Source organism: Salvelinus fontinalis, chromosome 28 (assembly GCF_029448725.1).
Source record: "Salvelinus fontinalis isolate EN_2023a chromosome 28, ASM2944872v1, whole genome shotgun sequence".
NCBI lineage: Eukaryota > Metazoa > Chordata > Actinopteri > Salmoniformes > Salmonidae > Salvelinus > Salvelinus fontinalis.
Genome location: NC_074692.1, coordinates 25160987 through 25177654, shown reverse-complemented (window position 1 = coordinate 25177654; position 16668 = coordinate 25160987). Strand labels below are relative to the sequence as shown.

The 16668-nt window shown below is 44.0% G+C and overlaps 1 protein-coding gene across 4 annotated transcripts in view; it reads left to right on the top strand.

Moving 5' to 3' along the window:
• LOC129826497 (calsenilin-like) overlaps positions 1–16668 on the top strand; it is a 68471-nt gene that overhangs the window by 29178 nt on the left and 22625 nt on the right. For all 4 annotated transcript variants that reach the window (XM_055887291.1, XM_055887288.1, XM_055887289.1 and 1 more), the window contains exon 3: positions 9271–9395. In XM_055887291.1, coding sequence (XP_055743266.1) covers positions 9271–9395 — 125 coding nt within the window. The remainder of the gene's footprint in view (positions 1–9270; positions 9396–16668) is intronic.

The window sequence follows — 16668 nt, the reverse complement described above, 5'->3', positions numbered from 1 at the left end:
GCGTGTGCATGTGTGTGTGCCTTCTAACACAACAGTGGTCTATGTTAGTTTGATTCAAAAGCACTTTAAAATGAAACCTGTAACATTGCAGTAGAAATCTCATCTCTATTTCTTTCTGTTTTTCTGTCTCTAGAAGAGGAAAAGAAAAAAAGAGAGAGGGGGAGTATGAATGGGGCGGGGGGTGTCTGCTATTTGATCTATGTGTGTGACTGTGTGTGTGAGTGTGATGTGACTGTGATATGTGTTTGACTGTGTGTGTGTGTATGTGTGTGTGTGTGTGTGTGTGTGTGTGTGTGTGTGTGTGTGTGTGTGTGTGTGTGTGTGTGTGTGTGTGTGTGTGTGTGTGTGTGTGTGTGTGTGTGTGTGTGTGTGTGTGTGTGTGTGTGTATTTGATCCCTCTCTCTTTTCAGTCTGTAAATGTCTTCACCCGTGGTGCCCAAGCAAGAGAGAGCGCAAAGGGGTGAGGGGAGGGGACCGCGGGGGCAGAGAGAGAGAGAGGGGGAGGTCGAGGAGAGAGAGAGAGAGAATAAAGGAGGGATCAGAAGGAGATACTGAGCCTGTGGTTGGAAAGAGTGAAGGAATGAATATGGGGGATGGAGGGCAGCTGGAAAGAGAGAAAGAGAGAGAGAGAGGGGGAGAGGACCAGCAATATGGACAGAAAGAGAGGAGGGGTGGACTGGATGGAGGGATTCACCGGACTGCCCACTGTAACTTCATCATCTGTGGATTCTTACAGGAAAGTGGGAGAGAGGAGAGAGAGAGACGGAAGGAGAGTGGGGTGAACAAGTTGAAAGCGATAGCAGCCCCCAGTACTGACATTGGAAAGACAGTGAGAGAAAGAGAGAGAGGGAGAGAGAGAGAGAGAGAGAGAGAGAGAGAGAGAGAGAGAGAGAGAGAGAGAGAGAGAGAGAGAGAGAGAGAGCGAGATAAAGAAAGAAAGAGCGAGAAAGAGAGAGCAGAAGAGGAGAGAAGGGAAGACGACTGGCGGTAAGGGAAGGGCGGTGCTCGCTCTTCAGTCCATCGGATCTCTCTCAGCCCTACACGGACCCAATCCTTTGGACCACTGTGTGGTCACTACCTGGACTAAGCTGGACTGGAAATACTGGACCAAACAAGGCCTGGATCATATTAGTCTGAATCAGATCATACCTGGATTGAACCAAACCAGATCTGGACCTGTATCCATTGAACTGGACTGGACTATCTGTTACTGAGAGAAATAGGGAGGAATGGTTGGAAAAAAGATAAATAAGTTTGAAGATTGTTCGTAGTGCCTTAGAAAGTGGTGTTTGGTGAATTATCAGGGACTTGACTACAGATCTGTCAGTTATAGTATTGATTATATGGTGGATTGATCGATTAATTGATTTGCTGACAGATCTACACATATACTGTGACAAGATCTAAAATAAGGAAGGGAAAGGCCTCTATTTAGTCACGTTGGTATTATGTTTCATTCACAGAGTGGGAATTTAAGTTCAGAGAATCCGTGTCTTTAAGTTGGTTGTTCTTATATTTCTGTTGATATCGTGGGAAAGATGAGATGATCACAGTGAAGTGTAGGATTTCACTCTCACCACTTCCCTTCTACACACTTTCCTGAGTCAGCAAGTCAGTAATCGGATTCACTTCAATGATTCAGAGTTTTAAGACACATCATGAACTGGATATCACATGGATACAGCTGATTGATGGGAATTGTCTAATTCCTACATGTGTTTTTATCCAGAGATCATTCAGTCCCACAAATGACAACTCCTAAGATGATTGCCAACATCACTGTGTAGTGATGCTCTATCACTGGCTATCTGTCTGGATCTTTGAGAACGACTCTGGAGGAATGACTTCAACTTTAACTTTAGATCCCTCCTCACCATCAAAATAGGCGACCTTTGACTAAACCTCTATTTTCCCACGCATCAGATCTGAAGAGGGCTTTTTTCTGTGTCTACCCACTTTTGGATATTTTCCATTCCATAATCGTTTACATTTAATATCCATTTTGTTGGCCATTCTCTCATGCTGCTCAGTGCCTTATGTTAGTACAACCTGACACGCTTAGCCAAGCCTCAAAGTACCTAGCCTAACTGACTGACTGCTGCATAGCTTAGCATCTGTTGTTCAACAACAGCGACTATTCCTATCACGAACTTTGCACCTGCTGGAGTCTCTCACGCCAGGCCTCTGTGTGTGGGCTTGCCCTCAGCAGGCTCCCCTTGCCCTCTCCCAGCCATGGGGATCCAGATCCAGGGTATGGAGCTGTTTGCCATTGGCGTGGTCATGATAATGTTTGTGGCAGTGCTCAAGGGCTTTGGCATCCTGGAGCCCATGTCCTCCTTTGAAGGTAAGAGCCCCCAGTGAAAAGGCTGGGAGGCAAAATGCTGGTGGTCTGTATCTTTTTATTCCTTGTTCAAAAAGGTGGACATGGCATTTAGGTCGACGTTTCAGCATTAACTATCTGCTATCTGAGATAGGGTGTTAAATCTGTTACTGGTATTTGGGAGGAAAAGTGGGTATGTGGTACCTACGGGTTACACAGTAGATATTCCGGGATCATATCTGGGTATCAAGTATCTGGGATGGGGCATTTGGTGTGTGATGTCTTGGCATTGGATATATTCTAAGAGAGTATAAAAACAAGTCACACACTCTACAGTCTTAGAAAAAACGGGTTCCAAAAGGGTTCTGTGGCTGTCTCCATACAGTAGGAGAACCATTTTTGGTTCTTTGGTAGAGGTAGAACCCTCGTTGTTCCAGGTAGAATTATTTTGGGTTCCACGTAGAACCCTCTGTTGAAAGTGTTCTACATGGAACCCATGGAAGTAAAAGGGGTTCTTCAAAGGGTTATCCTATGGGGACAGCCAAATAACCCTTTTTGGTTCTAGACAGCACCTTTTTTCTAAGAGTGTAAACCTAACCAAACATAAAGCTCCCCTCTTCTGAGGCTGGGGTAGGGCAGTATGTCTTGTCACTGGGGATTCTGAGATAGGGCATTATGGTATCTATTAGGAAATCTTTCTCAAGAGAAAATATATGTTTTAGTGGGCATTGAAGTAAAGTGTACACTAAAGGTAATGTGTAGATTCAGGGTCGTAAAGAATCACATCAGCCATCTGATTATATACTGTTCCCTAAAGAATAAATAGTTTTAGGCCAAAGGCCAGTCAAAGTGCCCTGTGGTCACTGTGCCAAAGCAATTACAGTTGAAAGCCTTCAACCTCACATTGAAGTGCTTATCACAGGCATCATAAGCATTAGAGAGCATTATACTGTAATGGTAATAGCTATGTGTGCCTTTTACATTCTTATCTAGGAATCAGGTAAATAATGATGTAGTATTTGACACATTTGGTGTTCCTGTGGATAGTTGATTGTGAAGGAGTGGCTCATACATGAATCATTGCATATTTTTCTCTCACTAAATCCCTTCATCTGAACTCAATCTTCTGTCCTCTCTTCTTGCTCTCAATTCTTCTGCAGTGCATCTCTCTTTCTCTCTCTCTCTCTCCCTCAGTCCTTCCACAGTGCGTTTCTCTCTCTCCTTCTCCTTCCTATTCCTCCCTCTTTCCATCTCCCTCTCTCACATCTTCAGATAGGCAGGGCCCACACCCAGGTCTAGCATTACCTAGCATTAATTATGCATGCAGTATTGAACAGGCTTTCTCTGAGACCGCCTACATATGGAGCCTGCAGTCCTTCGCCAGGACCCTGAAGGACACTGGCCATCCAGCAATGGCCCCCAAAATCCTCCCCCACTGTTCAGTAGTGTCCCATAATAGCTTTTCCTCTCCTCTTTTTCTCTCACTTTCTTTCTTTTAAGTGACTCTCTGATATATACTCAGTCCCAGCAGACATATACATAGAGAAATACATAGTTACATTACCATAATAATAGTTGCATAGCCATAATACATAGTTATATAGGCATAATACATAGTTACATAACCATAATTAAAGTTACATAGCCATAATTATAGTTACATAGCCATAATACATAGTTACATAGCCATAATTTATAGTTACATAGCCATAATAATAGTTACATAACCATAATAATCGTTACATGTCCATAATCCATAGTTACATAACCATAATAATAGTTACATAGCCATAGTAGTAGTTATATAGACATAATAATAGATACATAGCCATAATAATAATAATTACATAGTCATAATAATAATTACATAGCCATAATAATACTAATTACATAGCCATAATAATAGATACATAGCCATAATAATAATTACATAGCCATAATAATAATTACATAGCCATAATAATAGTCCCATAGCCATAATAATAGTCCCATAGCCATAATAATAGATACATAGCCATAATAATAGTCCCATAGCCATAATAATAGTCCCATAGCCATAATAATAGTCCCATTGCCATAATAATAGATACATAGCCATAATAATAGTCCCATAGCCATAATAATAGATACATAGCCATAATAATGGATACATAGCCATAATAGCCACATAGCCATCTGATGGTTCTGTATTTTGGGTTGTGTGTGGCGTCAGTGAGATGAGTCTGGCCTTTAATGTTATAATGGCAGTGGACTGATCAATACAGTCTGGACTTCTGCCAACTACTTCCTTACTACTGCCACCAGAGGACAGTAATGATCACCACCTTTATTTCAAAGGAGTCATATTGTCTTTCTGTGTGTGTGTGTGTGTGTGTGTGTGTGTGTGTGTGTGTGTGTGTGTGTGTGTGTGTGTGTGTGTGTGTGTGTGTGTGTGTGTGTGTGTGTGTGTGTGTGTGTGTGTGTGTGTGTGTGTGTGTGTGTGTGTGTGTGTGTGTGTGTGTGTGTGTGTGTGTGTGTGTGTGTGTGTGTGTGTATGGGAGTTGAAAAACAGTAGTATGAGGACCTTGAATTAAAGAGATGGGTTTTTGGCAAGTGTCACAGGCCTCGAGGGAACTATTGTCCAGTGAATTACTGTATCTGCTCTATCTGACTGTGTCTGACTATGGGTACGTCCCAAATGGCACCATATTCCCTATATAGTGCACTACTTTTGACTAGGGCCCACAGGGCTCTTGTCAAAAATAGTGCACGATATAGAGAATATGGTGCCATTTGGGAATCGTCCGGTGTGAAGCCTCTGCCTGCTGAGAGCTGTGTTAATGAACTCTGGAGAGACAAGAACAATTAGACTTGAACTGGATCACAGAGCCTGCTGGGGACATGGGATTTAGGACAAATGGGCTGGGTCTCATTACTGTAAACTAAAGCGTCTTCTTTTCCTTTTCTCCTCTTCATCATCTACACTAATCTGAAACATAGGCTTGGTATAAGCAATATGGCGTATTTCTATTGGGTATCAGCTTACACCTGTCTTTTTCTATCAGATCAGAGCAGATGAAGGAGATGAGGAGAGGAAGCCACTTTAAACTATTGGTATGCAGCCATATACACTGAATCCTTAAAGGCAAATGGGTATACTGACAAGCACTGCATCAATTTTGTGGAAATACCTTGTTAAACATCTTCGTAATGAATGCAGAAGTCTTATTACAGATTTGTCTTGTACGCAGGGGGTACGGAGGGATTTCTTTTGTCGCTGGAACTGTCCCTAAATATAGTTGGTTTTTCACGATTATTTGAAAGAAATGTGTTAGGTTCCTTCTGTACCTGTGGATAGTTTTCACAGGAGTTCACAGGTTAATGGGATAAAGAGAATGAGAGGAGGAGGGGAAGCCAAGGAAAGAAGGAGGGATGGCAGAGAGTAAATTCTCACGGTTAAGTGATGCATGTCTGTTCGTTCATCAGAGTTTTGATTCAGTGGGATGATATCAGTAACCTCTAACCTGGCTGTCCCAGGACTTGGGAGTTAAAGGACGGGACAATAAGTAAACAATTGGAATAATTTTTGGGGAAAACAAACAGCGTGGGATTTGTCATGGAAAGAAGGATTTTACTTGTTACCTGTACTTTCAGTTTTATTTGAGAGGCTGTTTTCAGTCCTTTTGAATATCATTGAGCATGAGTCTGGTCAAATTGCTTTTCATGTCTTCAACTTAAATCTCTTTGCATCACAGTTGGAACTATTCTCTCTAGAACTGTAGAACTCTATAAGAACTTTATAGCATCCCAAGGATCTAAAGCCATATCTGTCTTTAGTTTGAGAGACAGATGGTATTTCATTGAAAGACTGATAGAGAGAAAGAGAGAACGGAGGGAGAAAGAACTGAGAGAGAGAGGACAGAGAGAATTTTCACGCTGGGGGAACAAAAAGACGGAAAGACGGAGGAAGAAGGGGAGATGAGTGTCAGGTGGGAGTCGGAGGGGCTACAGACTGTTGGGATCGTCTGCCTTGTATTAATGTTCCTCAAACTGATGCACTTACTGGGACTCATCGACATCACAGAGACCGGTGAGAGAGGGGGGGGTGGAGGGAAAGAGAGAGAATGATAGGGAGAGAGAGAGAGGTTGGATGTAGATGGAAGAGAGAGAGGGAGATTGAGGGAGAGCGAGAGGGGAGAGGTTGGATGGAGGGAGAGAGAGAGGTAAGATGGAGGGAGAGGAAGGGAGAGAGTTTGAAGAGAGGTTGGAGGGAGGGTGGAGGGAGAGAGGTTTGAGCGAGGGTGGAGGGAGAGATGTTTGAGGTAGGGTGGAGGGGGAGAGGCTGGAGGGAGGGTGCATGGAGAGAGGGAGAGAGAGAGGTAAGATGGAGGGAGAGAGGTTGGAGGGAGGGTGCATGGAGAGAGGGAGAGAAAGAGGTAAGATGGAGGGAGAGGAAGGAAGAGAGGTTGGAGGGAGAGAGAAGGGAGGGAGGGTGAAGGGAGAGAGGTAAGATGAGGGAGAGAGGTTAGAGGGAGGGTGGAGGGAGAGAGGTAAGATGAGGGAGAGAGGTTAGAGGGAGGGTGGAGGGAGGGAGAGAGGTAAGATGAAGAGAGAGGTTGGAGGGAGAGAGGTTGGAGGGAGGGTGGAGGGAGAGAGGTAAGATGGAGGGAAAGGAAGGAAGAGAGGTTGGAGGGAGAGAGAAGGGAGGGAGGGTGAAGGGAGAGAGGTAAGATGAGGGAGAGAGGTTAGAGGGAGGGTGGAGGGAGAGAGGTAAGATGAGGGAGAGAGGTTAGAGGGAGGGTGGAGGGAGGGAGGGAGAGAGGTAAGATGAAGAGAGAGGTTGGAGGGAGAGAGGTTGGAGGGAGGGTGGAGGGAGAGAGGTAAGATGGAGGGAAAGGAAGGGAGAGAGGTTGGAGGGAGGGTGGAGGGCGAGAGGTTGGAGAGAGGTTGGAGGGAGGGTGGAGGGAGAGAGGGAGAGATGTAAGATGGAGGGAAAGGAAGGGGGAGTTGTTGGAGGGAGAGAGGTAAGAGGGAGGGAGAGGAAGGGAGAGAGGTTGGAGGGAGGGTGGAGGGAGAGATGTTTGAGGTAGGGTGGAGGGAGAGAGGCTGGAGGGAGGGTGCATGGAGAGAGGGAGAGAGAGAGGTAAGATGGAGGGAGAGGAAGGAAGAGAGGTTGGAGGGAGAGAGAAGGGAGGGAGGGTGAAGGGAGAGAGGGAAGATGGAGGGAGAGAGGTTAGAGGGAGGTGGAGGGAGAGAGGTAAGATGAAGAGAGAGGTTGGAGGGAAGGTGGAGGGAGAGAGGTAGAGGAAGGGAGAGAGTTTGGAGGGAGGGTGGAGAGAGGTAAGATGGAGGTAGAGGAGAGGTTGGAGGGAGAGAGGTAAGATGGAGGGAGAGGAAGGGAGAGCGGTTGGAGGGAGAGAGGTAAGGTAGAGGAAGGGGGAGGGTGGAGGGAGAGAGGTAAGATGGTGGGAGAGGAAGGGAGAGCGGTTGGAGGGGGGTGGAGGGAGAGAGGTAAGGTAGAGGAAGGGGGAGGGTGAGAGGTTGGAGGGAGGGTGGAGGGAGAGAGGTAAAGTAGAGGAAGGGGGAGGGTGAGAGGTTGGAGGGAGGGTGGAGGGAGAGAGGTAAGATAGAGGGAGAGGAAGGGAGAGCGGTTGGAGGGAGGGTGGAGGGAGAGAGGTAAGGTAGAGGAAGGGAGAGCGGTTGGAGGGAGGGTGGAGGGAGAGAGGTAAGATGGAGGGAGAGGAAGGGAGAGCGGTTGGAGGGAGGGTGGAGGGAGAGAGGGCAACAAACTGCGTTTATGAAGATTCTGTCTATTCCTCTTTTGTTCTCCCTAGCCTGTATTTGTATTCCACAATGTCTGACTTGACTTGACCATGTTCTCTGTTTTTTCCCTCCCTTTTCTCACCGTCTCTCTGTACCTCTCTTTACTCCATTTACTGTCTTTACATCTCTATCTCTTACTTTCTCTCACACACACTCTCTCTCTTTTGTGTGTTAAAAGATGGTACGTATAGTTTTTAGAAACTCCACCTCCTTTTTGATCTATGTCTTGCTTCTCTTTCTCCCAGTCTTAGTGCTTTCTCTTACTGTGTTTGAACAAGTAGGACTAATACACCTCAAACAGCTTTATAGTCAACATTTTTAGTCATGGCTTTAATTGGATTAATGTTTTCACCATTACTAATCTGGCACCTGTTCACTCAAATCTAATCAGTGAAAACGAACATATAATTGGGTTTCTTTGCAAAGATCACATTATAAAAGAAGGTACCTCCCTCTCATTTTGAGTCCTCGCTTTGTTTTTATCTCGCTCTTTTTCACTTTTATTCTATCTCTTTCTTGATCTCACGCCTTACATGTGTTATCCCTCCCTCTCCTCTATTACTCTGCTTGCCATGCACTCATCCTCTACCCATCCCTCTCCTCTATTACTCTGCTTGCCATGCACTCATCCTCTACCCATCCCTCTCCTCTATTACTCTGCTTGCCATGCACTCATCCTCTACCCATCCCTCTCCTCTATTACTCTGCTTGCCATGCACTCATCCTCTACCCATCCCTCTCCTCTATTACTCTGCTTGCCATGCACTCATCCTCTACCCATCCCTCTCCTCTATTACTCTGCTTGCCATGCACTCATCCTCTACCCATCCCTCTCCTCTATTACTCTGCTTGCCATGCACTCATCCTCTACCCATCCCTCTCCTCTATTACTCTGCTTGCCATGCACTCATCCTCTACCCATCCCTCTCCTCTATTACTCTGCTTGCCATGCACTCATCCTCTACCCATCCCTCTCCTCTATTTCTCTGCTTGCCATGCACTCATCCTCTACCCATCCCTCTCCCTCTATTTCTCTGCTTGCCATGCACTCACCCTCTACCCATCCCTCTCCCTCTATTTCTCTGACCCCTCTCTCTCTCTCTCTCTCTCTCTCTCTCTCTCTCTCCTCTCTTCTCTCTTGTTTACAGACAGTAGTGAGATTGATTTGGAGCTGTCTACGGTTCGTCACCAGCCAGAAGGCTTGGACCAGCTGCAGGTTCAGACCAAGTTCACCAAGAAGGAGCTCCAGTCTCTATACAGGGGCTTCAAGAACGTACGTAGTGGAACAGAGAGGATGGGGTGGGGATGCTGTGGGACTGGGACTGCAAATCAAATCAAACTTTATTTGTCACATTAGTGTAGACCTTACCGTGAAATACTTACTTACAAGCCCTTAACCAACAGCGCAGTTCAAGAAGAGTTAAGAAAATATTTACCAACTGACTAAAGTAAAAAAAAAAAATATATAATAATAAAAAGTAACACAATAACATAACACAATAACATAACAATAACAAGGCTATATACAGGGGGTACCGTTACCGAGTCAGTGTGCGGGGGTACAGGTTATTTGAGGTATGCATAGATAATAAACAGCAAGTAGCAGCAGTGTACCAAACAAATTCCCGGGATGGGGGGGGGGGGGGGATTTAATTTGATTAATTGTTCAGCAGTCTTATGGCTTTGGGGTCAAAGCTGTTAAGGAGCCTTTTGGTCCTAGACTTGGTGCTCCAGTACCGCAAGTCTGTGACTTGGGTGACTGGAGTCGCTGACAATTTTACGGGCTTTCCTCTGACCACCGCCTGTTATATAGGTCCTGGATGGCAGGAAGCTTGGCCCAGTGATGTATACGCACTGTGGGCCATACGCACTACCCTCTGTAGCACCTTACGGTCAGATGCGGAGCAGTTGCCATACCAGGCTGTGATGCAACCAACTTTTTGAAGATCTGGGCAGGATGCTCTCGATGGTGTAGCTGTAGAACTTTTTGAAGATCTGGGCAGGATGCTCTCGATGGTGTAGCTGTAGAACTTTTTGAAGATCTGGGCAGGATGATCTCGATGGTGTAGCTGTAGAACTTTTTGAAGATCTGGGCAGGATGCTCTCGATGGTGTAGCTGTAGAACTTTTTGAAGATCTGGGCAGGATGCTCTCGATGTTGTAGCTGTAGAACTTTTTGAAGATCTGGGCAGGATGCTCTTGATGGTGTAGCTGTAGAACTTTTTGATGATCTGGGCAGGATGCTCTTGATGGTGTAGCTGTAGAACTTTTTGAAGATCTGGGCAGGATGCTCTCGATGGTGTAGCTGTAGAACTTTTTGAAGATCTGGGGACCCATACCAAACTTTTTCAGTCTCCTAATGGAGAAAAGGTTTTGTTGCGCCCTTTTCTTTCTTTTTTTTACTCTGTTTATTAAGTTTTACACACACACAAGACAACACAAAGCAATATCAATAATATACTCAACTAGAAAAAATATATTTTTTTAATAGCTTTAAAGATACCATACTTTAGGCAAGTTAAACACACCAAGCAGAAGGCTACAAAGGTTAAAGGGCAATCTATAGTACAGGGACAGAGCAAACACATCACCATTGTTCCTGTAAACAGTCAAGGGATAGGGGTGGAGAAATGCAACCACTCACAGACAGTCATGGCCACAGACCGACCATCCACTGGACCAAAAATAAAAAGTTTACAATGCTTTAAAATAAAAAATGAATAATAATCATTTTATGTAGGCGTGAACAAAATGTAAAAATAAAAATAACTGGGAAAAACTAGCTCACATTTTAGTCTCTGCCCGGGCAAGATGAACAAGGCATCCGCAGGTCACAATCAATAAGCACATCAACCTTAATGCCCCCCCCTGCGCCAGAAAAAAACACAAAGAAATGCTCATCCAACCCCTAAGTCACAGGGGGGTCAAATACAGACTTATTTTGGTTTTAATAGGAATGCCATCAGAGGATGCTGTTTAAAGTAAGACGGGAATGGAGCCCAAGCCTCATTAAACAGTTTGGGGTTCCCACGTGAATTGAATAGAATTTTTTCTAGTTTCAGAGAGCACAACACATCTCTCACCCAATATTTATAAGATGGGGGAGCTGCCATCTTCCAGTTCTGTAGTATTTGCCGTCTAGCTAAAATAGTTGTATAAGCAACAGTGTCCGACTGGATTCTTGACAGGGGGGTACCTATGGGCAGTACTCCAAAAAGGTCTGTAAGGGGAGACAGATCTATAACAGTGTCATATATATCAGAGAAACATTTATATATGAATTCCCAGAAACCTGACAGTTTATGACAGCCCCAAAACATATGCAACAGTGTGGCTGGTTCCATTTTACATCTGACACAGATCTGACACACATCTGACACATTCTCTGATCAAAATCAGAGAATATTCTTCCAAGTTTGGCCCCAGACCAGTGGATACGGTGAACCACCTTGAATTGAATGAGGCTGTGTCTAGTGCTAAAAGAGGACGAATGCACCCTGTGCAGCACAGATTCCCAGGTGTCTTCCCCAAGTTCCTCCACCAAATCCTTTTCCCATCGAGTCTTTAAAGGCACCAAAGAAGGGTTCTGTAAGTCATGAATGATTGCATATACATCTGAAATTGCGCCGCTAGGAAGCTTGTTCAGCTCCAAGATGCTCTCTATAGCTGTATTCGCAGGCCTATGGGGAAATGCAGGTGTGTTAGCTCTGACAAAGTTCCTCGTCTGGAGATAGCGGAAAAAGTGGGATTGGGGGAGGTTGAACTTTTCCTGTAGCTGAGCAAAAGAGGCAAATGTATCATCAAAGAATAATTGGGCTAGTGAGGAGAGTCCTAGTGAGTGCCAGATGCCAAAAGCCCCGTCATTCAAAGATGGAGGAAATAAAATGTTCTGATTGATTGGGCCTGATAGAGAAAAGCCTCGGAGGCTAAAGGCTAAACGGAACTGATTCCAAATTTTAAGAGACTGCTTTACAATTGGGTTGACACACCTTTTGCCTAGGGACACTGGGAGAGACGAGCACAACACAGAAGAAAGTGCAGCAGGTTTACATGATTCAGGTTCCATCTGGACCCAGAGTGATCTAGGGCCAGTAGGATCAGTCTGCAGCCAGTACAGAAGGGCTCTGAAATTTGCAGCCCAATAGTATGTCTGAAAATTTGGTAGAGCTTAACCCCCAATGACTTAGGCTTCTGTAAATGTTTTCTACCAATCCGTGGTACCTTGCCATCCCAAATAAAATGCATGAATGTTTGATCCAGTGAAATAAAAAAAGATTTTGGAATAAAAATGGGAACACATTGAAATAAATATAAATATTTGGGCAACACACTCATTTTAATGACATTAATCCTTCCGATAAGAGAAAGAGGTAGCGAATTCCAAAAAGTAAAAGATTGTTTCAAACTGTCTGCTAGAGGAACAAAGTTTTCCTGAAACAAATTTGAATATTTCCTTGTCACTTTAACTCCCAAGTAGGTGAATTGATCCTGGACAATCCTAAACTGAGAACTTGTAAAAGAGCACTTTAAAGCAGCCTTGTTTACAGGAAATCACTCTTGCCTAGATTCAGCTTGTACCCTGAGCTTGATCCAAACTTTTTAAGAACAGATAAGGCGCGTGGCAATGAGGTATCAGGATTAGAGATAAACAAAAGGAGGTCGTTCGCATATGTCGAGACTTTCTGCTCTAAGCCCGTCCTGATTATTCCTTGAATGGCATCATTAGAGCGTAGTGCAATGGCGAGAGGCTCGTTTGCCAAAGCAAACAACAAGGGGGAGAGTGGACAACCCTGTCTGGATCCGCGGTGCAAGGGAAAATAGTCAGAGGACAAGTTGTTAGTCCGTACCGAAGCCATGGGGGAAAAATAAAGAATCTTTATCAACGCAATGAATTTGGGGCCAAAGCCAAATCTATAAAGGGCAGCTGTTAGGTAATCCCACTCAATGCGGCCAAACGCTTTTTCCGCATCAATTGAGACCACCACCTCCGGGTCCTCCGGCGCTGGGGAGTACAGTATATTCATAAGGCGCCTAATATTGAAAAACAAATGCCTATTTCTCACAAAGCCAGTCTGGTCAGAGTGTATTACTTGGTGCAGCGAGCCTTCCATACGGATGGCTTAAAGCTTGGCTAGGATTTTGTAATCACAGTTTAAAAGCGAGATTGGGTGATAGGATCCACAATCCAGGGGGTCTTTGTTTTTCTTTAATAGTAATGAAATTGAAGCCTGATAAAGACTAGGCGGTAGCTTTGAGGTATTAAGGCACTTCGCAAATAGTCGAGACAAGAATGGGCAAAGCAGACCAGAAAACGTCCTGTAAAATTCGGTTGTAAAACCGTCCGGACCCAGTGATTTACCACTTTTCATTGCGGACACTGCTGTTGCAATCTCCTCAGGTGTAAATTCTTCTTCTAGACAGTCATGGGAGTCTGTATCAATTGAAGGCATATTCAGGCCATTTAAGAAGGAATCAATCAGCAAAGGGTCTTGAGGGGATTCAGAGGTGTATAGCGCAGAGTAAAATTGTTTGAATTGATCATTGATCTCTTTATGTATAACTGTGGTGGCACCAGACGGGGTCCTTATTTGTGGGATGAAACGTGAGGCCACAGATTTACGGATCTGATGTGCAAGGAGTTTACTGGCCTTGTCGCCTTGTTCATACACTCTGTACCAAGCTCGCAAGAGTAACTGTTCAGCTTGCCTGGTAGAAAGCTCATCAAATTCAGATTGGAGTAGTTGGCGCTCTTTATGCAGATCAGAGGAAGGATCCGTAGCATACTTCTCATCCAATGTGGCTATGGACTCGCTCAGGTCCCGAAGTCGCTGAGAGCGAACTCTGTTTTGGTTGGCTGTATAAGAAAGAATTTGGCCACGTAGGTATGCTTTGAGAGACTCCCATATGGTAGAGCAGGACATACCTAGTGTTGAATTAGTTTCAAGGAATAAGGTGATTTCAGAAGAAATGAAATTGACAAATTCCTTCTCTGAGAGTAAAATGGGGTTAAGACGCCATTGCTAACACATAGGAGGTCGCTGGGGAAACTCTAGTTCAAGCACTAATGGTGAATGGTCAGAAATAACAATACTCTTGTAAGTACACTGCCGAAGGTTAGGCAGAAGTTTTTTGTCCAAAAAGAAGTAATCAATCCAGGAGTATGTTTGATGAACATGAGAATAAAAGGAATACTATCTATCTGTAGGGTGTAGGGTGTAGGAAACGCCAGGCCTCAAACATGGCATATTTCGGAAGAAAGGATTGAATAAGTAGGGCACATTTAGATGGGCCTGTAGTTGTTCGTGAGGACTTGTCAAGAACTGGGGACATTTTACAGTTGAAATCCCCCCCTAAAATCAACAAATGAGAATCTAAATTGGGTATAGCAGACAAAAAGGAAGAAATTAACTTCTTGAGAATACAGGGGGTGCTGTTTCGCATTAGCATAATTGCCTCTACAGATTAAACTGCCTCTTATTCAATTATTGCTGTTACTATATGCATATAACCATATGCCATTGGATAGAAAACAAGCTATGGTTTCTAAAACCGTTCCAATTTTGTCTCTGAGTCAAACACAGGTCATTTCACAGCACTTTCCCTGAGCCAGAAGAAGATTGCAAGATGTGTATGCTCGCTTCAAAGCTCTGCCTATATATGGTCACGCGACCTATGACCCGAAACACACTTCCTTCTTCTTCCTCTGGGTGTCTGGAAGACGTCAGAGGAGAAATTTTTTGTTTATCTTGTACTGACGTGAAATAAGACCTATTTCTTTAGCGTGACCGACAACTTCCGGTTTCTGAGATGCGCGTTTTCAGAGGTGCCATTGTCTTTTGTTATGCTGACGTTACGGATGAAAACTATCTCCGTGTCGAAGTTTGTTTGATACATGTGACCATATCACCGTAATGTATGTTTTTTCAATATAGTTTAATCAGATTATTAGAATTTTTTCGGGAGTTTTGCCGTGTTCCGTTCTTTGAGTTTTTTAACTTTGGACATGGACCGTGCCAGTCGACCAGTACCCAGGCTAAATGAAGAGGGGAGGTTGCCATTGTGAATGGATTGAACGACTCATCAGGACTAAGGACACCTTGATCAACATTCTGATGAAAGACCAGCAATAGTAAGACCCAATTTACGATGTTATTTCATATATCTGTCGTGCATGTGAACTGGTCGGGCGCGTCCAGCCGGTTCTGGCTGGCCTGGTTATGCTAATTTAGCGATACATTTTGTTTTCGCTATAAAACATTTAAAAAATCTGAAATATTGTTTGGATTCACCAGATGTTGGGCTTTCAATGTCTGTTCGCTGTGTATTTTTTCTGAAATGTTTTAAGACAAGTAATTAGTTATATAACGTTGGTCTCTGTAATTGTTCTAGCTGCATCAGCACTATATCAGATTGCAGCTGCAATGTAGAACTGTGATTTATACCTGAAAAATGCACATTAAAAAAAAAAAAACTATGCTATACCATAAATATGTTATCAGACTGTCATCTTATGAATTTGTTTGTTGGTTTGTGGCTATCAATATCTTAGTTTAGCCGAATTGGTGATAGCACCTGATGGAGTAAGAAACTGTTGGAGTAAGAAAATGGTGTCTTTTGCTAACGTGTTTAGCTAATAGATTTACATATTTTGTCTTCCCTGTAAAACATTTAAAAAATCTGAAATGGTGGTTTTATTCACAAGATCTGTGTCTTTCATTGGGTGTCTTGGACTTGTGATTTAATGATATTTAGATGCTACTATTTAATTGTGACGCTATGCTAGCGATGCTAATCAGTGTGTGGGGGGGGGGGGGTGCTCCCGGATCCGGGTTAGGTACTCTGTAGAGGTTAAACTTGTGTCATCCCAATTGGGAGCATAAACACTAGCCAAAACAAGAGGGGTAGAAAACAGTTTACCGGTTACTATGACGTATCGTCCCTTAGGATCAGCAATAACCTCAGAAGCTACAAAGGGAGTAGCTTTATCAACCAAAATGGTAGCACCTCTTGATTTACTATGAAAGTTAGAGTGGAACACTTGACCAACCCAGTCCCTACGCATCCTAAAATGCTCACCAGTCCTCAAGTGAGTCTCTTGTAGAAATGCAACATTTGCATTCAAACCCTTTAAGTGTGTCAACACCCTCTTACGCTTCACCGGGTTATTAACCCCTTTGATGTTCCACGAAATGTACTTGATCGCATTATTTCGGCCCCTCTGGGCATTCCCGTTATACAACCCTGTCATTTGAGCATAGAATGGAAAAGCAATGAGCGCCCAAAAACCCCAGAATAACTTGTCTCAGAGTAATAATGTACAGTGGTAGATGTTTGGAAAAAGTACAGAAAAAAACCTAAAAAGACAGAATGACAACATTAGAACTGAACAATTCGTTTCACGTCAGCCTCCAGGGATGTAGTTAAGTCGGAGACATTTGTAGCGGAGGTCTCCAGTGCTGCAATCGTTGTAGTGTGCGACGCCGTTGTTGTTTTGAGTGACGTGATTGCTGGCACCGTCTCGTTCCGCAGGATGGTTAGATCTGCTTT